A 25,957-nucleotide genomic window follows, 5' to 3' on the forward strand; every position below is an offset into this window, starting at 1 on the left:
GGACAAAAGTTTCCTTTCCAACATGGATACATTTTACGGAGCATCATAAATATTAATCTAACCCTCGGAGTCCCAGTGGGCTACAAAACGTATTCCGACATTGGTTCTTCTCTGTTACCGTAAAAATGTCGCCAGCCAAAATTTACTATAGTAAATTCTAAGATCTGTGGTAATATTAAAAGTGAAATGTTAACCGTAATTTTAAAAAATTTTTAATTTTTGTCAAATATTTTGTCAGAATGGGTTTTTATGTTTTTACGTCTATGTAAAAATATTGTTTTAGGAATTTATTATATACAAAAGAATTTCATCTATAAACAATTTAAATTTGTACAATAATTTTAAATAAAATTGTATAATAATTTTAAAAAAAAGTTAAATTTTCTTTTCACGATCTTAAAAGAAGAATCAAAGTTCGTAAAAGCTGTAGATTGATCGATGAACGAAACATTCTTCCTTGATCGAGAGACTTATATAATTTTTGTAATTTGAGAACTATACATTCTTTTATCATTAGTAACGTGCTGATGATCGAGCTCGATACATGTATTCGTCGTTCATTTTAATATTTAATGCTTCCTTTTTGGAGGTCGTGTACGTGCGGTTAACGAGGCTCTGATCGCGGACGCCGATTCTTCGCCGGGGTGTGGCCTTTGTTGTTGCCGTGTCGTGTGCACTCGCGGCATCGACGATAGATTTTTCCAAAAAATTATTCCATTAGAGTAATTATCCGGCCACGAATCCTCTTTACGGGCAGGTAATAACGGTCACGGAACGATCGTGGCGGCGATAATGGGCCACGATAAATCGACCCTGCGCTCACCCTCCTACTCCGAAAGAAGGAGAGACGTCATCTGCGACGGTCATCTATTTCGTGTCACTACAGCTGTCGCAAAGTCATCGCCGCAAAGTCTATCCCGCGCACGGCAATTAACTCGATTAGCCGATCGACGTGGTTGCGAGGCAATTAAACGACCTTTCGCGACAATTAATTTCTTATCAATCCGCATCTCATCAGGGTAATTTGGGTCACGCATAAAAATGAATGACGTCTCGAGGATGACGCAGTACAGCAAGATTGTCCCCTGTAATATCGGTGATTTAAAGAGAGACGTGTAATTACCCATCACCGATTTAATGACTTTCCAAGATAAATACCGCAGACCTATTAGAGATAAGATATAATAAAAGTACGCGACTTTTATCGTATATGTAATGTGTAGAACGTGAAGTTCTCTTTGTCTAACGCAATATTCGAGATCGATGGAGATTTTTTGAAAGTTAATTCCCTCGAAACAGTTTGTAATAAATTGAATTAAATCTTCGATCTTCTTTATTTTTATCTGAAATTTTCCTCTCTGAAAACTCTCTGTCTAAATACTCGAGACCGATCTATTTTAATATTAATTGCAAAAGTAAAAGGTGCGAATCTTTTTTTATTTTTATCAAGCACTATAATCGATATAAGAATACGAGAAAAACGTTGTTCCCGGCAAATTTTGTGAATTCAGTGCTGTAACATGATCATCACTTACGGGCCCTTAAAAGGACGCGGGTTTCGAGTCCGTTGTCATCCCCTTACGTGTTAAATTACTCTGGGACACGATACGGTAGGAAAAGGGGGGCGTGGTGACGCGAGAGGACTGCAACTAGACTCCGGATTGTCGGCGACAATGAGCCGGTGAACTTTCGATCCTTGGCAAACACGATTTCGATATCTGCTTTTAAAAACCGGAAAATCTCTCTTCAAAAGGGGGGTAATACGACGAGGGGCTAGCTAATCGGTGCACACACGTCACGCATCAAAATGCAGCTTTAGATAATAAGCTTTAGACAAATTATGAAATCGGAGCGTTCCTCACCAACACTTAATATTGTACGATAAAATCATTCTTAAACGAGCGAACGGTAACATTATTACCGCAAGTATTTTGGGTTTTAGCATGTTGAATTTTTTATTTGCTTCTATCACCTTTGATTAAGACGCGTAACATGTCGATTGTTAAACATTCGTCTTTAATTTCTTCCGTTTTTCACAAATGGATTAATAATGATAATAATAATGATTTGATATAATATTACCCTTTTTAAATTTGTATTAATCCCGTTATTTTTTAATGTTATTTTCATGCGAAAATTATTAATTATTAAAATTTAGACTTGTATTTAATTTATTCAGAAAAATTAACCGCACTATTTATCGATATCGAGGAACGATAATGTTGGAGGTAAAAGCTCTCTCATTAATCTTGTAATCGGTACTCAACAGTTTGGAACATTAGATAATAATCGGTCTATTTGAATTTTTTGCATACTTTTCTGTCTTTCTCTCTCTTTTTTTGCGCTCAATTTCGATATTTTTCCGTAACGAGACGGTCGGTTTTTCTTTTTTCCTTCTTTTTTTTGTAAAATACGACGCGTTGTACACAGGTAGTTTTTCGCTCTTCGTTTATGAACAACAAAAGTCTTGCGAAAATGTTTGCGGATGGTTTCCAATATATCTGCGATATATCTGTCGAAATATATTTTTGTGTACAGTCGACTTCGCGAAGCCATTAGGTGCGATGCAATCTTGGAAATGGATCGGGCTTATACGATGTTACAAACTTTGAAAATCTCGTTGCTTGAATGACTTGGTATCGCTTTGACACTCGTCTTCTTGATATTATCGTAAATTCATATATACACGTAAACAAAAAATTTTTTTACTTAATTTATTATTTATATAAAAGCAATAACCCGTAAAGATGATAATAGTTTTTTTTGCACATGTCACGAAATGCGTACTGTCTCGTATAAAATAAAATTCGTATATAGTCACAAAGAAAAAAATTGATATACATTTAATAAATCTTTATATTTCACATTTCATCGGAATTTATTATTTTCCGTACGTATCTGCAAATTCATTCTTATGAATACAACACAGACAAGCAGTGATCACATCTCGAATATATGTTGGATATCGAAATGTCCCGCAATATATTCAGTCATTCAATATCCAAGAGATATCTTCCAGTATCTCCTGTATATCCTAGTATGGATAATTGTACAACGCGAGCTCGATCATACAGAGCGCTCACAAAACAACCGTGAAGAAAAGATAGTGGATAGAGATGCTAAACAATATCATCTCGATATATCGATGCTTTCGTTCGACTCACGAACAGTCACCGCGCATTGCGCGTGACATAAGATGAACGTCTAGAATCGCGACGAGAAAGGTGACAGAGCGTGAAGCACGAACATGAGTGGATGTTGAACGAGAGACAAGGCGTAAAAAAAAAGAGGGAATTTAAATAAGAACATTCGGAGAGATCAGGAATTAGAAAAGAGACGGAGCGTTGATTTAAGTGCACGTACTTACGTTATTCGGGATACGCTGCGTGTGCCGGCTGCATGTGCAGCGGATGCGGAATGTGGGCGGTGCAGGTGCATTGTCACATCGGTCCTCCCTCGTGGTCGCGCTGCCAGCTTCGTCGTTTCGGGGCGTAGGATGCGACGAGTGATAAATACGCGTACGCGTGCCGTCTGCGTGACGCACTTGACGAGTACGTATGCGCGAGTAATTGTATGCGCTTTTGATTGCGCAGCGATAGGCCGCGCTATAAACATAGACGTCCGATAAATATTTTTGTATTTTTTCCCAACATCCTGATATATAGATCTCTAGATACATTTATCGGGAGGCAAAGAAAATCTTGTTTAAAAGATAAAAAATAATCGTACGGTAGACGCGAAATGCATCGCAACGTATATTCAATAAATATCTAAGAATATCTGTTAAAAATCTGCGCATACTTTTTTCCCTGAGTGTGTCCAAGTTCCGCTGATCGTTTTATTTTTCATCGTCCTAGTTCCAGCTGATGATTCTAAAGTTAAAACCTTTCGAAGCGCGATTAATCGAACCCGTAAGAAATGATTCACGCATGACTTGATTTAAGTTTTTCCCTCTCAAGTACTGTCTCGTTACTTACAATTCGCTGGTTTATTCAAGAATAAGCTTTTCGCAAATCGGTTATGAATTAACGATTGCGCTTTTATGGAAAAGAGTTTAGATCACGAACGTGTATCTTTGTTTTTAAATTTTAGGATTTCGTAGGGACGATTTAGAAAATATTTTTAACTTGCAATTTTGGGAGAATTTTTAATATTATACTTTTTGACGTTTATCCGTAAGAAATCTAGAAATTTGTAAAATATAATAAAACTTGAATCAACGATCTTTCCACTTAATAAGTTTTTTTTCTCGATTCCATCTTTGCATACGAGACAGCACAGACGGCGAAGTAAATGTGAATCAGTGTAGATTTGATTAAATGACGCGCTACTCGATCCGTGCGAATGGCGGTTCCATCAAAGAATTGCCCGTTGATTTTATTTCGAAAGCGACGAACGCTGCGTTTTATCTCTGTGTCAATTTGTTTAGTTACTGGGGCCTCTTGTGAAGCCGCACAACAATTAATTTTAATCCCGCGCGGACCTCGGATTTTTATGTGAACGCCGGCCGCGCCACACCGCGCCGGTACGCGTTCCATTGTTCCCGCTGCTATCTCTTTATGGGCGCCACGGTAGAAAAAAAGCGCAATTCAAACGTATTCGTATTTTTATTCGACCGTTCGTCGATCTCGCGGAATGTCATCGAATCTAGGAACGTTCGCCTATTATCTCGTAAACGAGATCAACGATCTCGCCAGTGTACATCAGCTCAATATAGATCTTGACTAGAGAAAACTCCAACTTCGAACGACGTGCATTGTATGATTCAACGATCATTATTTAGCGATTACGAATCGATTGGCTATACAATAATTTAAGATCCCGGATCACAAATATCAGTATAAAACACGGTACGGCGAACCTCCTCCTTAATTGACGCGTCTATAGATAGGTGATATATAATGTGAGAGAGGCGATATTTCATAGTTCTACCGTTCTGTTTAATAAAATTATTCGTTTAGATACTTATCACAACAGGTGGAATATATCGTAGGAACCCTGCCTGTGTCTTATGTGTGCGTGTATGTATGTATGTGTGTCTGTCTGCTGCGTTTCTATGTATATATGTTATACATGTGTGTCCAATTTTACAACCACTGCGAATCCCAGTTACATCAGGCATTAGTACTAGCGCAATTTTAGCGAGTTCAAATTTCTGTAGTCGAGCGAAAATCCGTTTCTCCGCGACAGAGTCATCCGTTCCGTGTGTCACTCGACTATCGAAAATTGAACTCACCACAGTTGTCACCAACATTTTAATCCCTGAATTATATTAACGGAGCTTTTCCGGTCACCGGCCCACAGCGCGTGCCCCTCGACGCACGGAATTCCAAACACGAATTTACACTTCGCGCAAAAAGACTATTTACAGGGGAAACGACCAGAGAAACGGATAACGGTTCGATCACAATTAAAATATCGGGTTTCGCACAATCAGGGACGGTTTGAAAATTTTTATTCTCTCATTCTCTCGCGAGCGATTCGTCTTTCTTAAGAGAAAATCGCTATTAATATATATATGTATATGTATGTATAATGCTATCTACAAAGATCCCAAGTATGTGTCGAATAATCGCAGACTCAAGTCCAATTTCCGTCCGTCGATTGCGGTATCGTGAAATTTTGCATCCCTTTATACGCTGACAAACCAACAGAAGCAAGGAGCGATGTTACTGTTATTATCGGCGACAAACCGGAAGGGAAACCATATGACTTCGTGATCAGCTTTCGTCACCCGTGGAAGCAACACAAAATCATTATAATCACAGTTTAATTTTCTGCATAATTGCGCGAACTAACACAAATATTTCTAGAAAAAGGCTCGGTAGAAAAAGATATAAGTCAAAATGTCTTGCTTTTCCAGGAGCTAAACATAATAATCAACAATAATATTATTATTATGGCAATTTACTGGAACAATAATATATTGTATCAATTCGGCATATTTTTTTAAATAATTTAATTTGAGGTAAACAAATTGACTTAAAGCCTTTTTATCAAGCGTCAAAAATAATTTTATCAAATTAGATTTGCAAGAGATCATATTTTCTTAGATAATAACAGAAGATGTGTGTGTGTGTGTGTGTGTGTGTGTGTGTGTGTGTATGTGTGTGTGTGAATAGACATGAGTATAAGCTGATGGCTAGAAAACGTAGAGTTTTAAGTCATTTAGTTTACAAGAGCACGTAATTTTATTTATTGCTGTCACGTTGTACTACTAAAATTTATATAAATAAAATATTTTTACGTATTCTTTTATTCACATGAATATGTACACACTAAAAAATGTATTTTATATATCAGTTTCTCCAGTAATTATAAATATAATCACGTTTATCTTTTTAATGAAATGATTATCAGATTATCACTAGGACGTGTCACCTATTTCACAATAAAGTACAATTGAAATTGTATAAAACAATTTTTCTTACATAGTTGAGATATAAAAGCGAATCAAAACTCTACTTTTCTCGCGTATACTCACATTTATCCATATCGTCTAATGCGATCGCGAGGAGATGCGTATTAGAGAAAAGCATTTTCGAATTCCAACGCTCTCGACTCTCGAATTACCGCCGAGGGGACAGCCGTGCCGTGTCCGTGATATTACGACGTGGGATCGATCGGAGGTCCACGACTGCCGATTAATTATCGTGCGTGCGTTCACTCATCGACGTCGATCAGCCAGACAGCGCGGTCAGCCAAGAGGCGCGGAGAAGGCATCGCGACCGTCGCGTAGTTTACGGAGATCATCTTATTCGTCGACGTCGACGTCGTCGTCGTCGTCGTCGTCGTCGTCGTCGTCGTCGACGTCGTCGTCGTCGTCGTCTCCCGCAGCAACCGCACGCTACCCTCGTAAGTCGTCGGACGGTGTTATTGCGAGGACGTCCGCGGTGGTTGGCCGTTGGGCGGCGGCGGAGGTGGAGGTGGCGGTTGCGGGTGCACCTGGTGGGATAGGAGACTATGCGCCTGCACGTGAGCCGCCGCCGGGTGGTGATGGTGATGTTGATGGTGATGGGAGTAAAAGATGGGCTGCGCCGTGGTAGGCGCGCACGAGGTGCCGATACCGACGCCGACGCCGACGCCCACGCCGACGCCGACGCCGACCGAGTGCGAGGGCGGAGGTTGTGGCGCCTACCGACGACGGCACCGGCGGTCCCGGCGGTCCTGGCGCCGTCACCGATACCGGCACGCCGGAAGTGCCGCTACCCGCCGATGCCTCGTGATACAGGATCGGCACCCTGACTAGCCTTTGAGTAGCGTGCGCCATGTTCGCCGCCTCCAGCTCGGCGGCCAATTGCCGTTTCCACTTGTTCCGCCGGTTCTGGAACCAGATCTTCACCTGAGTCTCCGTGAGCCTGAGCGAAGCGGCAAGGCCGGCGCGTTCCGACGACGAGAGGTACCGCTTCATGTCGAACGTGCTCTCCAGCTGGAACACTTGCGACCTGGAGAACACCGTTCTAGTCTTTTTCTTGCGCTTTATGCTGTTCGACTCGCGACCGTCCACGCCGACCTGCACGTTGTTTTGGCCACCGTTGCTGTTGCCGTTGCCACCACCGCCACCACCATTGCCGCCGCCGCCACCGCCACCACCACCGCCACCACCCCCACCGCCTACCGAAGTACCGTGAAGACTCGTCGACGTAGACTCGCCTTCTCCATCGGCATCCGCACAGTCGTCAGCCTCGAGGTCGTCGTGCGCCTCGTCGCCGCTTGACGGACTCCTCGCGCGGTGCAGACGGTCATCGCCGTTGTCGTCGTCTAGCTCGTCTGGAGGAAGATACACGTGTGTTGATTTCAATCATCGTCCATTCGACACTCGTGCATCTACTGTTTGAATTTTGTTTTATCTTTGCTCTTTTGGAATTTTTCAAACTATATATTTTCACGTTTATCAATTATCAAGTATTAATATTATCCCATCCCATTGTATCACTATACAAATCGAATTTTCTCTCTTACTTTTATATATAATGATTTATAAAGAAAATTATAATTGCTTTCCTTTTTTAATACAATACACTTATTTTTGTTCGCAATCAAAAGCTTCCGGACACTTTTTGAACCCGGAGCCGCCGATAGTTACTCGCAGAGTTATATTTTTCTGTCTTTATCTCTTTTGTTTCGCAAGTTACTGAAACGAAGATCTTTTATTTACGAGGATCGTTATCCTTCAACCGGCATTATTCTTAACAAGTAACGCGGGATAAGTCTGATTAATGGCGCAAAACTCGCAAAGATCAGAATTGCGCTATCATATAACGAATAATGTTATTTGTTACGTATGTAAAGTACGAAAGGCACATCGTTGCACATTTATCGATATAATCAAAACCGTTAACGAGAGAAAGGTAAACGCGTTAATCGCTCTTCTTTTTAAACGTGATCCGTATACGTCAATCAGCTTGGCGAAAGCGCTTTGGATTTACAAATTCTCTCACGCGCGCTTCGATAAATCGCCATTATACATTTCTCTATCCGTATTGAATATTTAATCAATTAATAGAATGCTAATTAATATTCTATTAATCCATTTTGACATAATTGCTGCGTATTGAATTCCCTATGCCGCTATCGATGCAAATGCATCATCCAATGACATTATTTGCGATGCATACATATTTGTGTAAAATACCATTATACCATCGTGCCTCTTTTGCGATGTGTGAAGAATACGAAGAAAACAATAAAACATGCAACGATTTATTCATTTCCAACTACAAATATATTTTTTATCACCGTGCTTTTAATTCGCGTGCAACGTACACAATCTTTCGAGGGTGAATACGATCGTTTTGTTATGTTTTTAGCGACAAAATGTGTCATTAAAATTTGTGCAGGATGTTTAATCCTTTCTCTCACAAATGATCGTTGTGGCACAGACAAAAAGTCGGCCGAAACGAAACCAGATACGATACATTTTTATAATCAATAATTTGATATTTGTTATACCGGAAATATAATCGAGCAGAACATATTTTTAAAAATATGTGCTTTTCAAGTTTTTGTGTTCGTAAAGTGAGAATCATTATTACTACCAGTAAAACAAGATTTATTAAAAAATCTGTTGATCTCTTATGTAGCCTTAAATATTTTCTTATATAGAAATAGAAGTATCTTTTCTCCATTATTTTAATTATATTTGTTTATTTTCGATAAAACTAATGATTTTGAAGAAAATTTATTTTCACCCCTTTTGGATTTATGTAAAAATAAAAATGACTAAGCGATCGTTATTATCATTATCGCACTATTAAAAAATTTAAGCGACCTAAGTCGAACCTGACCTGATTGCAGATGTGTTCATATATAGGTGGGAATGATAACTGCCTAAGTGTTTAGGCAAGGTGGCAGAAGCAAAACGATCGTCGGGTAAGGCGATCGACGTTGGTTTGTCGTGATGGAAGCCATGGAAGCCTTACGCGTAGTTGTATACGCGAAGATATACACATAGATACACACGAGCGCGTCTATAACGCGCAAGCAGACAATATATCTGTATATCTATAGAGGTTCCCCGCGTTAACCCTCGTTTTCTTTTGCCTTTTCTTCGCGATCTATAAGAGTTAACGGTTCCACGTCTCAATCGTTTCGAGATATCGGTTTGTGCCTTTTGGCGTGTCCGACATATCTTTGGAATTTCTCTTCGATCGAGACTGCAGAAAATTTTTATTAGGCCGATCAAGTTTTGCGCCATTACATCACGAGCAAAGAGAATAAAATTCTTATCTAATTGGAAACGTTCATTTATTTATCTCTCTTGAAGAGTACGTCCTTAAAATAATAATTATAGGTAAATATTATAGTCTTCTTTGATGGAATAATTTAATTATTATATAATTATTAGAGAGAGAAATTCTATTATATATAGGATACATCAGATTACAAAATATCTCGTTCCTTTTGTGTTTGGATTTTTCACTTGATGAAAAAAAGACCAAAAACGGAAGACGTTTCCTATTATTGTACTTTTGTTCCAGAGCACACAGTTGCGAAACAATGTTAACATCTCCTTCCGACCGCGGCGTGCGTTTTCCCTCGGATTATCCTTAATAAGCCGTCTCGATCCGCGTGGGTACGCGGGGGAGACGGAGGAGGGAGAAAAGGGAAGAGGGAATCGAACTCACCTCGCTGCGGGAAAGAAGCGGACGCAGGACTGACGCGACTGAGGGTGCCGACCACATCGCTCGGTGAGGGATGCTCGAGCGTCTGCAGGCCGTGCGCCGGCCTCCATGGAAACGGCCAGCCGGCGCCGCCGAGTAGAACGCCGCGGATGCCATCGGCGTCGACGATGTCCGGCGATTGGCCAGCGACCTGCACGGCGTTGCTGAGGGCGGACGAGGCTGCGGCGGCCAGCCGCGAATGATGCTGATGCTGCTGCTGTTGCTGCTGATGGAGATGCTGCAGCGTCGACGGGTAGAACAGCCCGCCGATGCCGACTGGATATCGACTCGCTATCAATCTGCAATAAGACGGCATATTGTTCTTTTATCATGCTTCGAAATCTTTAAATATAGATTCAAGGATTCACTAATAATTAAAATCAGCGAGAGAGCAAATTATTTTGAGGAAAAAAGGTGAAAATATTCAAAAACTAATGTTACTCGTGATATTTCTTTCGATATTTGTTAATTATGACGGAATTAAATTTTTACGGAATATACATTTCTCTAAAATATCGTATATCTCATTTTTCTTATTAATTGGTTTATTTCCTACGAATAAAACTTTATTTCGTATTAAATAAGAATTTAGTTCTGTCAAATAAACAGTATGTATTTATATTTCGAGCCTGACTTGGAAAAAGTGTCGGGAAACATTCCGAAAAGCGAGCGATTATAAGTGAATAAAAAAGCAAATCGCGAGCGCGGCATTCCTCCTCCTCTCTCCCTCATCGCCGTCCCGAGTGTCGCCGTGTTGTTATTTACACTTGATTTGAACGGTCGCGCGTCCTGCTCTGCACGCCCTGAAGTCAGACGCATATTAGGTCTCGCGAGCGTGTCGCGAGAAAAAAGTGTAAACAGCGTAAGCATCCCAATCGGATTATTTACTGCGTCAAGAAATGCTCCAACAAGATGTTCGTGGATGTTTTTTAGTAACTGTGCGGTTTTTGTACGTTCCGTGTACTTATCGATGCGGAGCATCGATACAAAGCGACTAATGTGGACTTTGTTGTTAAACAGTTGGTACACTCGGCTCGCAACCGTGCGGGTACTCGAGTCGCCCCCGAATACCGGCACGGTCGCGTTCGACATCCGTTATTGATCGCGGATCGAGAAGGTAATTCGCCGATAAGAGGCTCGTGGGGCCCCAGGAACGGTTTCAAGGATCTTTCCAAGGATCCTCCGGTGTCGTGGAAGTGATCGCGGACGGCGCTCGCGTCCTGATGGAACGAAACGGGCATCGCGAAATACGTCGCTGAATTGCGTTTCGGGTATTACGTCACAAGCGTCGAGTCGTGTGTAAAGGAGGCATTTCGACGGGTAAAGGACGGAAAGGAGGCGTATCGAAGATGCGTGGCGAAAAGTGCGTATCGAAAGCACGAAAGGTGAGAGAGGTAGCGTGAGGAAAAGTACTTGGAAGTGCCTCTAACGGAGTAACGACTTCGCAAAAATTCCATGGTACCTACGCGACGCGCGGGGAGTAATGGCGGGTGGGTGGGGAAGGGGGAAAGCAACGTCTTTCTCGTCCGATTACCGAGGAGCTTTCGATGCCGTGGAAGTGGTCGCGGATGGCGCTCGCGTCCTGGCGTTTAAACAAAACGAGCATCGTGGAATGCCGCATTTGGGTAATTGCGTCGCGTGTGGAGGGAGACGTGTTTCGTTCGGGTAGGTAAAGGACGGAAAGAATAGACGGCCTGTCGAAGATGCGTGGCGAAAAGTGTACGTATGAAAAGCACAAGGTGGCGTGATAAGTATGTGGAAGTGTCTCTAACGGAGTAACGACTTCGCGAAAATTCCCGAGGTATCGTGACACGTGGCGCGAATCGTAACGACGGACGAGCGGAGCAACGTCTTTTCCCGGTCGATTTTCGAGGATCTTTCGATACCGTGGAAGTGGTCGCGTCCTGGCGAAACGAAACGAGCGTGCTACGAACGACGATCGCGTCCCAGTGAAATGAAACGACGTCGCGAAATACCGCGTTTTAGCGGCAAGTGTGTGTGTGTGTGTGAGAGATAAATGTAAAATATCGATACGTAGAAAAGAAAGAACGCATGGCGAAAAGTGCATAATCGAAAGCACGAAGTGAGAAAAGTGTGATAAAAAGTGCTTGGAAGTGCCATAATGGATTACTCAAGAAAATGTGAGCAGTAATGGAAGCGACCGAGGAGAGCAACGACGTGGTCATCGAAATGTAAGTCGTAAAAGTATTTTTACTTTGATATAAGAATTTTTTGCGATTTACGGCGAATAAAATAAATTGGAGTAGATTAGAGTCAAGTAAAATTACGCGTAGAATTTTTTCTTAGAATTTATTTGAAAAATCGTGATAGTCATGGGACAACGTGGACTTGGTGAACTTTATTATTTTTATTTTTAGTAAAATTTGATTATAAATTTTAATAAAATATAATTAAACTATTTTGTTATATAAAATAATTTTAATTGTTACTAAAATTTTTAAGAAAAGAAGTTTTTTTTTAAAGAAAAATTTTTTAAATTCTCAACATTTTTTTAAGAATTTTTTTAAAAACAAAATTCTAAGAAAAATGTTGAGGATTTAAAAAAATTTTTTTTAGAATTTTAGTAACATTTAAAACCATTTGATGTAACAAAATAATTTAGTTATATTTTTCTAGAAAATTTGTAGAATTTTTTTCTTCAGAAACTAGAATTTTTCCTAAGAAAAAAACTTTTTTAATTAAAAAAAAATATAACTAATCTAGTTTATTATATAAAATGGTTTTAAATTTTATTAAAATTTTCTTAAAAAAAAAAGAGAATTTTCGTGAGAAAAATATTTTTAGAATCTTTAGAATTTTTTTTCTTAAACAAATTTTTTTTCTTACGAAAAAATTTTAATAAAATTTAAAACCATTTTATATAACAAAGTAATTTAATTATATATTTGTTTAGAATTTTTTTCTGAAACAAAATTTATAATTTTTTCTAAAGAGAAAAATTCTAAAAATTAAAAAAAAAGTATATACTTAAACTATTTTGTAATATAAAATTGTTTTAAATTTTACTAAAATTTTTAAGAAAAAACTTTTTAAGAAAATTTTTCAAATTTTCTTCTTAAGAAAATTTTTTTTTCTTAAGAAAAAAATTTTAGTAAAATTTAAAACTATTTTATGCAAGAAAGTAGAGAGCTTAATTACATATTTGTTTAGAATGTTTAAAGTATCTTTTTCTCAATATATTTCCAATGTAAAGATGTAATTATAGTTTGTACAGTTTAATAAATCTCATTTAAATGAGCAGGCGATCCAAAAGCACTTTGATGTTAATTAAAGATGAATCGATCAATTTACAGTTGATTTTCCTCTTTTATAATGTTGAAACGTAGATACTTTCTGAATCAGAAATTAATGAAAACAAAGGACATTTAACTTTTAATTAAGCTTCTGAGAAGTTTTTAAAAATGTTACATACATTTAAATACCGAAGAACTTTGCTTTCAGAATTTTAATTTGGATAAATTTTTTTTATCACGATGTGATTAGTATACCATAATATTTTTTAATACATGAAAGAATATGCATGAATCCTTGAATTATATAGTGTAAAATGTTAAGCGATGTGAAAAATTACATCAAGTAATTAAGAGTTTGATAAGCAAGAGTTTGGTAAGCAGATTACAAAGTCCGTTTTATTATCTAATACGCAACATAAAAAAAATAATAATAATCGTCCGCTGCAAGCAAGTCGAGTACAACCTTTAGTCTTGTTTACGAAAGAATTTACAAACCATCGTCACACGTAAATACGAGCAGAGCCTGTCTGTGACACGGATAGTTGGAGCATGCGGGAACGTTACGTTTGGGATAAGTGCCGTCGCTCGTAGCCGTCGGCCATTACCATTCGGATTTATTCAACCACTCGGGAGAAAGCAAAGCTCTCCACTGAATGGAATATATTTGGAAACGGTATTTGCGCCGCAATAATAGCTCGATGTGCTACGAATAAACGCTTGACTGGTTATTAAGAGCAAAAATCCGCTTAGAGCAAGAAGCTCTCGAGAAAATCGTCGCGTTGACCAGGAGCGAGGTATACCTGCGTCGCGCTCCCTTCCGGTAGCGAATTTAGTGGCAGCTTTATGTGCACAATGACGTGCGGAAACCTTGATTAACATTGAATGCCATGCCGGTCACCGGTCAACGGCACTTAAGCTTTTAGTGGCGCCGTGCCGGTCATCAGTAACCGGAGCTGATCGGCGCGATGCGGCATCATGCGGCGCTGCCAAGATGTAAATCTCGTTCAAAATAACATTTGTCATTTTGTAAATATAATTAATATTTAGGTAATATCTACCCATAATGCATTATACACGATAATTTTGTATGTATAATTCAATTATATACAATGCTTTATTAAGATGGGGATCTACTAGTGAAAATTTTATATCGGAGAAAATTCGATATTCAACATATTAAAGTGACTATACACAGTTGATGGCAGACTAATAATACTATTTATGAATAAAACTTATTTGAAATTTTGGGAGTAATGGGAATTTAGTCTTTGTCTCGGTCGAGGTCTTTAGATCGTTTATCGGTAAATCTGTCATCGGGTCTTCACAGCCGGTTGTCCTCTGGTTCTTATTTGGCCGCTTATGCGATTAACAAAGATTTTCTCTCTCTTTCTCTTTTCCGATCATTACTTCCGATCGTTAAGCGCCAGTGTTGCAGCTGCACGCGCCGTGGAAACTTAATGCAAGCGTAACCGATTTGTGGTGAAGAGAAATATAGGCAAGCAGGATCCGACTGGCCGATATTGGCAGGCAGAGCCGGTTGGTCAGGCATGTGGGCCGAGGAGGCTTCGGAAGCCTTAGTACTTTCCCGTGTTCTTTCCTCGCTTCCCCGTCGCAGTTTGTCTGCGACAAGCGATCTGATCTCGTTTCGATACGCGCTCACCACGCGAAAACACATTTGACTCTGTTCGCTATCTCGTCGCTATCATACGAGTAGTTGCGCCTATCATTCGTAACAACGAATATGTAAACAAATAGGTAAACAATTCATTAAGGTTTCGGTCAGTCTAATGGTCGGTTAGATTTTTTATTCTGTACCTTCATTCTGAAATATCTAAAAATATCCTTCACTCTTCATCTTCAGATAACGTAATACATTTTCTTAAAATTTTGTAAAAACGTCGATCAATGCTATGTGCGTCTGCTTGAAAAAATTTGCAACTTGATATTATTATCTCGAGTTCAATTGAGTTCCATAGCAAATACATTGCAAAGTACGCATATTTTTTTTTCTCTCGAGTAAAAGATGATTTAGCCAAATTTTTCTTTCTCATAGTTGTTGAATCGATCTCTCTTTTAACGGGCCTATATATCTGAATCGACGATGCTCACGCTTTACGGAATCAATGTCGCGTCGACGAGACTCCACACGTGTCGATCGTGTTTATCACTGGGCGATAAATATAACACAATATAACGACGATGAGGCTGTTTGGGAGCGAAGCAAAGGAGGAATTAAGAGAGACTCTTCCTCAGAGCGACACGCGATCTTCGACGCGCCTCTTTCTTAATTCCCCACGATTCTCCCGGCACAGCATCGGGACGAAATATCGAGGTATTCTCGAGAAGGCTTCGCGCGGCTAACGGGAGAGGAGAGACGATGGCACGATGGCACGATGGCACGATGGCACGATGGCCCGGGGGCACACACAAATGCCCCGGAAAAGATAAAGGAAATCTGACAACCGTCTGTTTTGTAAGCATTCAGAGACCCTTCTTTGAAGGAGCAGGTATAAACACCAAACACTCGGATCTCTCTCGGTGGAGAGATCCACCACCTTTTACTGCCTAATTTCGCAGGTCTTACGTCTTAGGTAGCCGCGAGCACTCAGCTAGGTTTACGAGTTCTCTCTACATAGGTAGGCACTGAAGGACTCTTCTCAACCGATACCTCCCTTTAACGCGCTCTCTCGAGTCTCTCTAGGTCATCGAGCATGCACTTGACTCGCGTGACTCACTTCAGATCTCTTCTGTCGTCGACGATCTTTCGAGCGCCAGTATTCGAGCGTTCGTATTTTATTTCTAGTTTTCAGTTTTCTACAGCTTTTTGTGATTTTGTGTTTCATATTTTTACATTTAACATTTAATATAATTTTGATGGCGTTTCATCGCTTATGAGTCGGGAACAAAATTTTTCAATGCCATGGCTGATTAAATATATTATCTTATTAAATATTATACATCTAAACTTTCTTATTTGTGTAATCTATAGATTTTTGAAATTACCATATTTATATTTTCTCAAATTTAAAATCATCGTAATTACAATATTTTCAATTCATTTTCATCAATTTCTGGGAAATTCCGATGTCCGATTTAAATCTATTGAAAAATTAGATATTTTAATTCATTTACAATTTGCTAATAATGAAGAAATTGTTAAAAGATTTCATTGACTCTAATCTCATTAGAGCCGTGCATATTTCTAATACGAGGCGAGTTTATTGGGTATTTCCGTTAAAACTTTCCCTCCGTGTCTTCAATGACGTGCTATACCGCTTGCTTGTATTGATTATTATTCTACCTCTGCTTGCGCGTTCAGTAAGTGCCATTCTCAAATATAAACTCTTTATACCGTTAACGATCGCTCGTAATACGATACGTTTCGTCGTGTATCGTTACACCGAGGGTAGTTAGGAGCGCAGCGAAGAAAGAGAAGTCGATCGCGTTCGCTAGCGAAAGTGCGCCCAAAGCGGTTTGCAATCTGTATATGCTCAACATGCGATCATCACGCTGTGCGCTTTACAAAGAAAAATAATAAAAACGAGAGGACAAAGAAAACAGCGAAAAATAGATTATCGGATATTAACGAGAAGAAATAAAGAGAAAAGAAGTAGATGGATACGATAAATTTTCAAGTTATGTTTGTTGCATCGCCTCATAGAGAATGTTAAGAAGCACTCTTCTGTATATTCTTTCTGTGTATTTTGTTTATTTCAAATACTTTTATCTCTCTCTTTTTATTCATGCATGTTATTGCAACACGATGAAATTGTTATTCTGCATCGTCTTATAAAGCGTCGTCAGGATGATTCAACAACGATTTATTGGCTTTCAAAGCGCTCGGCTAAATCCACTAGTTGGCTTCATTACATTATTGGCTTGCGATAGGCGGAACAACAGTTTTATTTCCATGTTTACAACAATAATTTTATCCTCGATGTGTATTTTAAAAAAATTATCACTATTATAAATGTATGTCTATTCATACATAAATCCTTAAATAAACTCTAAAAACTTGTTTTACGAAGGAATGAGATACAACTAATTATTTGAAATTGATTTGCATATTGAAAAAAGAGTTTGGTAATCAAAGTTGGGTAAAATAATTTCATTAAACGTTTGATTAATATAATTAAATATTTACACTGAAAAAAAATCTGGTTCCAACTACCAAATATATAGTGAAATGGTATCAATGAAATATTTTGTCAATATAACCAAAAATAATTTTATTTTTCAAAATATTTAGTAAGTATTATCAAATCTGGTATAAGTTACTAAATATTCAGAAAAGTAAAATTATTTTTGATTACATTGATCAAATATTTAATTGTTGCGTATAGTACTAGTTCACTATACATTTGGTAGTTATTATCAATACTTGGTAATTATATCAATAATAAATCAAACAGTAATCGGTTATTAAACAGTTATACTAAATATTTATTGAAATAATTGAAAATATTTTACCAAAGCTTAGAGTAACTAATATCTATGATTAATATTATTATGAAACTTTTTTTCATTGCATTAGAAAGGCAACGCGTCGGCACGCAAGAGATAGGCAATTACATATTTATAATTACTTTAGACTCATTATGCCAGTCGCGTGTGCGTGTGTCTTCCCTTCGTGCGACTCTTTAATCAAGGATTCGCTACTTCATAGACGAAACGGTGTCGAATGAAATCGGAGAGAATTGTATTCCGGCGCAATTACGATCCATGATCCATACGACCGCTACCATCGCATCGCTCATCCCGAGCATTTGTTCCCAACGTCGAAACATCCATATTGCTCGCGAATAGGCGATCATACACAATAGGCTTTATCGTATCTTCCTTTGAAACTTGTAGCGCGATCCCACCCTAATTAACGAATCATTCATCAGCGCTGTAATTAACGAGGCAGTCTCTGTCGCGGATTATATCGGACGAATCCTTCCGTTCGCGGTCCTATCGCGGTAACATTTTTGAATATAAGCCTTCGCGAAATCACGAACGAATCGAGCAAAAAATATTTTTGTCATGCTCCGCGTCAGAAGTATGAAGGGATCGCGCCTGAAATCTATTGAGGACAAGCAAGATGGGCGCGCGTGTGTGAAACGTATATTTAATTAACTTTATTTTTAAATACAGGGCCCGCGATAAAATCCAATCATTTCTGTATGTTTAACATAATTTTCAAGGATAGGTACACGATTGTTTTCTTTAGAAATTTGACGTACGTATTGATTTTAATTAATTTAATTTGGAGTCGATGATGGAGTTACAATGTCCAATAAGGTGCGTGGCTTCCAGAATATTATCTATGAATGTACGTGCCAAATCTAAAGATAGTATCAGAAAGTACACTTTCCTTCGGCTCAAGAGGAGTCGGATGCGATTGTTACAATTTCATAAAGCGCGCATGTACACCGGGCGTATCCAACGCGTAAATCCCTGCGCGCGTACTTACTCCTCTGCGGAGAAATATTATTATTTGATCAGTTCAGTTATATATATATATATATATATATATATATATATACACACATATATATATATCACATATATATATATATGTATGTATGTATATATGTATATAAAGAGGATGGATAGTGCTCTGCTGAGATCGCATGGCGCCAACTTCTCTCTCCACGACCTTGGAGAGAGCGAGAATCTCAGGCTGGCGTAGAGCGGCGATTTAATAATAAATCGAGCCTAGAACTTGCGCACTTCCTCCCGGAAGAGACGTAAGGGCTGCAGCAAATGGGCCGCGGGATAGGTAGCCCGTTTCTCGAGGGAATCTTAGGCTCCTTAACCTTGGACTATACGTGTACGGCGTTTCATCCGCATCCATTATGCACTCTACGCCTAATTGATTTTTTACCCCTCCTCGCATCGACGCGCGCGTTTCGGCAGTGAATTTCGGTTGCTCGTGACGTTAATTAGCGTGCTTGCGAAATTATGCCCGGGATACGTGCGTTTTGCGTGCGCGCGTGTCCATGTACGTACGTATGTGCGAAAATGGCGCGAGCGCGCGATCATTGCGTAATTCAATACCGCCGCGCGAATTTTTGTTGAATTGCATTTAAACGCGTAAATGGATCCGAACGGAATATATGCGATTTGTAATTTTACGTATCGCCGCGAAGCGGTTATTACAGGCGAGACCCTCACGCGCGGCCCTCTTCCACGGCCCTTTGTGTGATGCGTGAATTATGTCGTGCATTATCTGAAAATTTCTAGTGCCATTGTATTCATTTTATGCGTGATTTGCACTTTTCTCAATGGCGTTGTTTAAAAGGAAAACGAGTCGGTTATTTTACATATTATTGCACATTGCGTATATAAGTATAATAGTGTTTATTATACTACTGTGACTCTGCCGCTTTGCTCAGCTTTTAATGAATTAATGCTCGATTGCATTAATCCTTAAATTCTTGATAGATTTGACAAAGAAAAAAAGTACTTACAAATAATTTGTACAGTTTGTATAAAATACAAAATACAAATGGAAATGTAATTTATACAATATAAATGCACAATTTGGGGGATTTCGCTGACCATAAGGGTGATGATGCAACACTTGGGAGTGTCAAAAGAGTTTCATTTGTCAGTAGAAATGCAGTTATCCAAGTGCTTTTGGCGAAAAGAAAATCTGCTTATTAATGTTTACCATTTATCCCGCCGCGATAAGTTGGTTTTGCGTGACAGGCCACGCAAGGCTCAACGAGGCTTTTCTCGTTTAGTCAAGTGTACCCTAACGGTGCATACGAGTGGAACTTAATCAAATGGTAAACGGGTGGAAAACAAGCAATCGCAGCCGTCGCGCCGGCAGCCAAGCATGGCGAGGACGGAAAGCGGCGAGGAGAAAGGGAGGCGAGGGCGGGGAGCGACGGGGTAGGCCGTCAATCGAGGGGAAGGGGGTGTAAATCTGATAAAATCATCTCGAACCCTCGAATCTCCCGGCTCGCTCTCTCTCTCTCTCTCTCTCTCTCTCTCTCTCTCTCTCTCTCTCGGCCCTTGCGGCGCGCAGTGCCGTGCTCAGATTCCTCGTAGATATATCCGATAGCGTGGCGCGCGGGGGCCCTCTTAAATAACGTAAGTAATGTAAGAGGGTGATGTTGTTGCTACGGTTGTTATTAAATGAGACAGCCTAATAGGCCCATTACGGTCCCCTCGTCGGTCCATTCCCACATAATATAATCCTCACCGCACGCGCTCACTCATTGCCGCTACCCCTTACCGTTTCGCCACCCCCAATATGTCGTGTATCTTGATCCGGGTGAGCTCACGCCTACGGAAATCTTCGGTCCACGACGGCCGCGAAGACCCTGGGATACATCCCTTTTCGCCCGGTCGCCCGGTAATCCAACTTGACGGGCGCGGACATTCGACTCGTGCAGAAACACGGCGTTGCGCCTTCGTCTCGAAAAATACCTCGGTCTTTTTTTTTACAATAGTTTCAAGTCAATTTTTTTTTTTTTGGTCAAACATGTCGACGAAACTCATCGTTGTTGCGACTTAATAATTCTCACTTTTAAGCTTCTTGACAAAAGCGAGCCTTAATAAACTTTTACTTAATACAAAGTCGAGATGAGAAATTAACTGAAAACAAAGTTTTGCTATTGAGATATTTCCAGGACATTGACCTTCTACTGGAAAAAATGTATTTTCTTAAATATCCTTTTATGAGAGGAAAAATCAGCTTCTTTCGAATTGTGATTGAAAATGAAAGACAGAGCTATAATTTTTTAATCATTACAAAAATGTATTTTTTTGTATCAGTTTAGCAGGTTTTTTTACGATAATTATAACGTTGCACATGGCGAAAATTTAAGTTGTCTCAATTTTTATCAAATTGATGCTCTTAACAAATGATAATGCGCGTTAGTGTTCAGTTAGTGTAATTTATATATCGCTAATGCGAAATGCGTCTCGTCGCGCGTTCGTGTAAAATTATGCGAATAACGGCGCGAGCAGTCGGATATTAATCCATCGCAATGGTGTTGTCGAATCTCTCGGGCCAAAGCTTTGCGAATGCGTGTTTTTATCGTGGAAAACGCTAGCGCGGCGGAGTTTCTAATTGCCTGAGAGAGGGCGCGGTCTTAATTTATTCAACAATTCCGCCAATTACGCGAGCGGCGAATATGAATAACGACGATGTTACGAATTAATTAATCATTAGCAAGTATTAGCAACTCCATTTACCGACACTTTTGCATTAATATTAAATGGCGACGCCATTGAATTAGCCGTTAAACGATGGCGTTTAAATCGTTGAATTATGCAGAGAGGTTCTTTTTCTTTCTCTCTCTCTCTCTCTCTCTCATTTTTTTTATTTTTTCCGTTTACAAATGCCCGCTAGGAACATTTTGCCGACCGCGTATTATAAATACACACTAAATTGTATAAATAGAAATCAACGTGTTTATGTATTATACTCGGGTGACTGACGTACCGTTCTACGCGCTGAAATGAATGACGATCGCCGATCAGTACGAAGGTTCGAATTTCGGTCAGTTATTTTGGCGGGACCAACGTATAAAATCGAAGGTCACATTGCCGCATCCGACTGAGTTTAATGTAACGGTATTGCAACGCGTGCAACGCGCACACGAATAAACGATGCGCGCGATACACGTGTTCGCGACGCGTGTTCGTGGTAAAAAATATCGCATTATCATTGAAATCGGTTGTTCCTGTTTTTCCGTGACACGTGCGTGTAAGTGTTGGTACAAATGAGATCCCGTCGTTCGCGAGAATAATCCGAAGCTTCCACCGCTAATCGTTTTTAAGACTGAATTTAGAAACACGGGGCTTCACTTTCACGGATTCCCTGCCGAGAGGCTGCTTTGCGATTATATTACGTATACTTATAGGATGTCATGGAAATTGTTTCAAGTTAAAAGAGAAAGAAGACTGATTGTTTCGAGACAACTCTTGATGCGCCAATTGTTTTTAAGGTTTCAATTATCGATTCAAGTCGAAGAGAATCGAAGTGTCGAGAAGCGCAGATAGACAAAAATTGTTTATTCTTTATCTAAGTTCGAATATGTTTTGCTTCTTTTTTGCCATCAAAATTTCAACAGATGTAATATTGGAAAATGAAGCGACAGATGTAATTATTCTTTCTTACGGAAAACAGGCTTTTTAAAAGAAACTATAGTCGAATGAAAGTACGCGACATTCAAAACATTCTATTCATTATTTATGTTTCATTTCTCAGAAGGACGCATGTAAACATTCGATTGATGCGTTATCGTCATTCAATGACAACCTTGTATTTAGGTGAAAAATATTTTCCGACATACGTAAATAATGCAGATGTCATTCAATTGATAGAAGAGTCATTATCGTCGCTTTGGTCTTAAATATTTTCATGGATGTAACATAATGCGAGACAATCGTGTGAACGTAATTTGATATCAAAAGTTGAATGATTGATAATCATCTAACTTTTGATGATCACAGCAACGTTTGATACAAATCTTATTTGTAACCAAAGCGGGATACTTTTTGCAAATCATGACAATGAGAAATGTCTAACGAAACATATTTATTGACGAAGGCTGCGTTCGCGGAGCGTGCTAGCGGCGCTATTACGTCGTTTATCCTTATTTTACGTCTAATGATCGAATAAAGATAAAATGACAGAGTAGCTCTAATAGTGCGCTGTCCGAACGCAGCCAAAGTTTCGGTACGAGTATACAAGAGCGATTATTTTACAAAAAGCTATTTAGGCGCTTAATCATTCAAGAGTTTCGTCCGGGAGCTAGGAGAAGAGCTCTTTAGAAATTTGTGAAAATTAGAAACGCGACAAAATAAAGCCAGGCCGAAAGTCCGTCATATCCAAGGAATCAAGTCCAAGACCACCTACCTCGATAGCATCGCGAGGTCCGCCGACGCCTGATGTCCTAGTAGGGGATTGGCAGAGGCATCGCCGGGTGGCGAAAAGGTCGCGGCTGGACTGGTAGCACTGGTGGCACATCCGATACCGATACTCGCGGAATTGGCTCTGGGTTCCAGCCCGGGGGGGTGACCGGTAGTGGACAGTCCACCGCGTTGACCGCCCGACAGTCTCAGAGACGTGGGCGAGGACGTGATTCTGCCGGGGCTGCCGCACGACGGTGGAATCCTCTGCGAGTTCTGCGAGTTTGCTGACGGTAGCGGCGACGTCCTGTCGACGTCCGACGACTGCCTCTCGCCGGAGCCCGTGGAAGTGGTCGAGTCGACGGGCGGCGATTCCGGTCTGCCGAGGATGCTGGAGATACTGAAGGACGTGTACTGGGGATTGCAGGCAGGCCTGAGCGCCGGCTTGCTCACCGTGTCGAAGCTGAACGAATGGTGATGATTGCTCAGGCCGCAGCCGGATTTGCCGTTCTTCTCCTGCAGCAGCAGTTCCGCCGGCGTGGAGCTGCTCCTGGATCCCTCCAATTCGAGATCCTCCTCCGACACAACCGACACCTCGATCTCCGTCTCGCCGGACATTCTTCGAGCCGGCCGGTCGGCCGTCGGGGAGATCTCTCGCTGCGGCACTTGTTCCGCGGCTAGCCCAGCTAGCCCGATACGAATCTTGAAAGGGGGAGACAGGGGAGCTTTCGTTTGCGAGGATGCGTAGCCGCGGCGCGTTGTCGACACTTCGATCCTCGTTTATATTCGAAGAGATACCCGACGTCGAGCGGCCGATGGTTAAGCGGCGCCCGCCGTCGTCGCCTCGCGCGACGCGACCCGGCGTCGACTCTCCACCTCGGACGATCGCATATCCACGACGAAGACGAGAAGGACACGCAGGTGTAGCGCGGTAGAGCTGTCGTTGACTCAGACGACGAGGTTGATCGCGGCTCGTCGGCTCGTCGATAGTCGATGCGCGGCCGTCGCCAGGACGTCCTCGCGCGTCGTCGTGGATCGCAGGCGGATCGCTCGATCGCGCGACATTCGTAAGCGATACCCTGGACGACAGGATGATAGGAGACAAGACACTTGGATGGCCCACCCTTCGCGGAGTCGCCCTCTCCCCCTATCTCGTCCTTCCGCCACCTATACCGCTACACCCCCTCTCTTTCTCTCACCCCCTTGCTCTTTTACTCTCTCTCTCTCTCTCTCTCTCTCTGCTTTTTCACCAGTACATGTCCGCTCCAGCCTGACACGTCGCAAACTGGTCCTCTCCTTTTCGCTTTCCGCTTTCCGCTCTTTCACCGTCCTTTACCGTGTCGTGTAAGCGTTCCCGCGTGAGGCGAGATGTTCTATCGTGCCATCACTTATCTCTCCAAGTCACTTGCACTGATCGCCGACGCACTCGTCACAAACCGACGACGACGACGACGACGACGACGTCGTATCGCGAAATCACCCGCGGCGTCGGATGAGGACGAAACGATATAAAGAAAACGGAAGGAGCTCAGACGTGTATCAGCCCGGTCGTTCGGACGGAGAAGAGTTCGTAGTTGATAAGAAAGTCACAGATTCGGTTCGTGCAGACGAGGCTGATGTGTTCGCGTCGCGTTGCGTCGCGTCGCGTAGCGTAGCGTAGCGTTGCGTCGCGTCGCGTCGCGTCGCGTCGCCTCGCGTCGGAATTTCGACTCGCGCGCGTGTCGTCAGAGCGTCGGCGCGCGCTGACAATGCGTTCGGTCGCGCGCGCTCGCGTTAGAAAGAGAGCGGCGCGCAAGCAGCACCCTCGTGTCCCGCGGTACGCTTCGCGGCGAGTGACGGGCTACGGCGGATGGATGCACTGTGCTCGCGCTACTAAGGGTAGGAAAACGCCGGAGAAACCGCAGGTCACACGGATGAGGAGAGAGGCTCGTTCGCACACGCGTAACACACGCGCGCGCGCGCATACACACACACACACACAGACACACACATACACACTTGGGACGAGAGGGTAGGAGCGCGAGGATAGAGGCGCGAGGGGCGCGACAACAGTGAGAAAGAGGGAGAGAGCGACGGCGGCGCGGCGGAGCGGCGGCGCGACGGGGAGTAAGATAGAGAGAAAGAACGCTTCGAAGTCACGCTTCGAGAGTCACGCGGGGGTAGTTATTGCGCGTCGCGCGCGATAGCTAGACTGCGGGATGCGAGCGAGGGAGAGGGGAAGGGTGGCTGCCGCCGCCGCCGCTGCCGCCACCGCCACACCACCGCCACACCACCGCTCGCTAGAACGGGGCGAGCAGATAAATTAGAGAGTGTCAGAGGAAGACGGCAGACAGCGGGTAGATAGGAGGGAGACACACGTTGCGACGCGCGCGCGGAGCAGGGGGAGGAAGGTAGTGGAGCTCTGCCGAGGGGAGGACGGCTAAGCTGCAAGTTGCCGGAAGGGGTGTCGGTGCGGTCGGGGTAGGTGGCGGGGCGGGGCCTACGGCTTGCCAGGGGTTGGCTTTCCGGATTCCTCATAGGACGGAGGCGCGATCGATGACTCGCGCCGCACACGACTACCCGCCGGGGTAACCCTCGCCGCGGACCAATCGCGTCGGTCGCGCCGTCCTTAACTCGAAAGATACTCGCCCTCGACGTTCCGCGCCACGGGCGCCTGGTTATACGGACGAGACGACGTGGAGAGAA

The 25,957-nt window shown here is 41.8% G+C and overlaps 1 protein-coding gene and 1 long non-coding RNA gene across 2 annotated transcripts in view; one reads left to right on the forward strand and one right to left on the reverse strand.

Annotated features, from left to right (window-relative positions):
- Positions 1 to 3,972: 3,972 nt before the first annotated feature.
- LOC105198803 (homeobox protein Hmx) lies at positions 3,973 to 25,498 on the reverse strand. Its single transcript, XM_011165642.3, is given in 4 exon segments — positions 3,973 to 7,116; positions 7,118 to 7,770; positions 10,128 to 10,462; positions 23,280 to 25,498. Coding segments are annotated over 4 exon segments (1,842 nt in total). The 5' UTR covers positions 23,891 to 25,498; the 3' UTR covers positions 3,973 to 6,873.
- Positions 10,458 to 25,957, forward strand: part of LOC105198804 — a 36,649-nt gene continuing 21,149 nt past the window's right edge. Inside the window, exon 1 of the long non-coding RNA XR_850897.3 lies at positions 10,458 to 12,355. This is a non-coding gene — a long non-coding RNA (uncharacterized LOC105198804). The remainder of the gene's footprint in view (positions 12,356 to 25,957) is intronic.

The sequence above is a fragment of the Solenopsis invicta genome, chromosome 11 (genome assembly GCF_016802725.1).
Source record: "Solenopsis invicta isolate M01_SB chromosome 11, UNIL_Sinv_3.0, whole genome shotgun sequence".
NCBI lineage: Eukaryota > Metazoa > Arthropoda > Insecta > Hymenoptera > Formicidae > Solenopsis > Solenopsis invicta.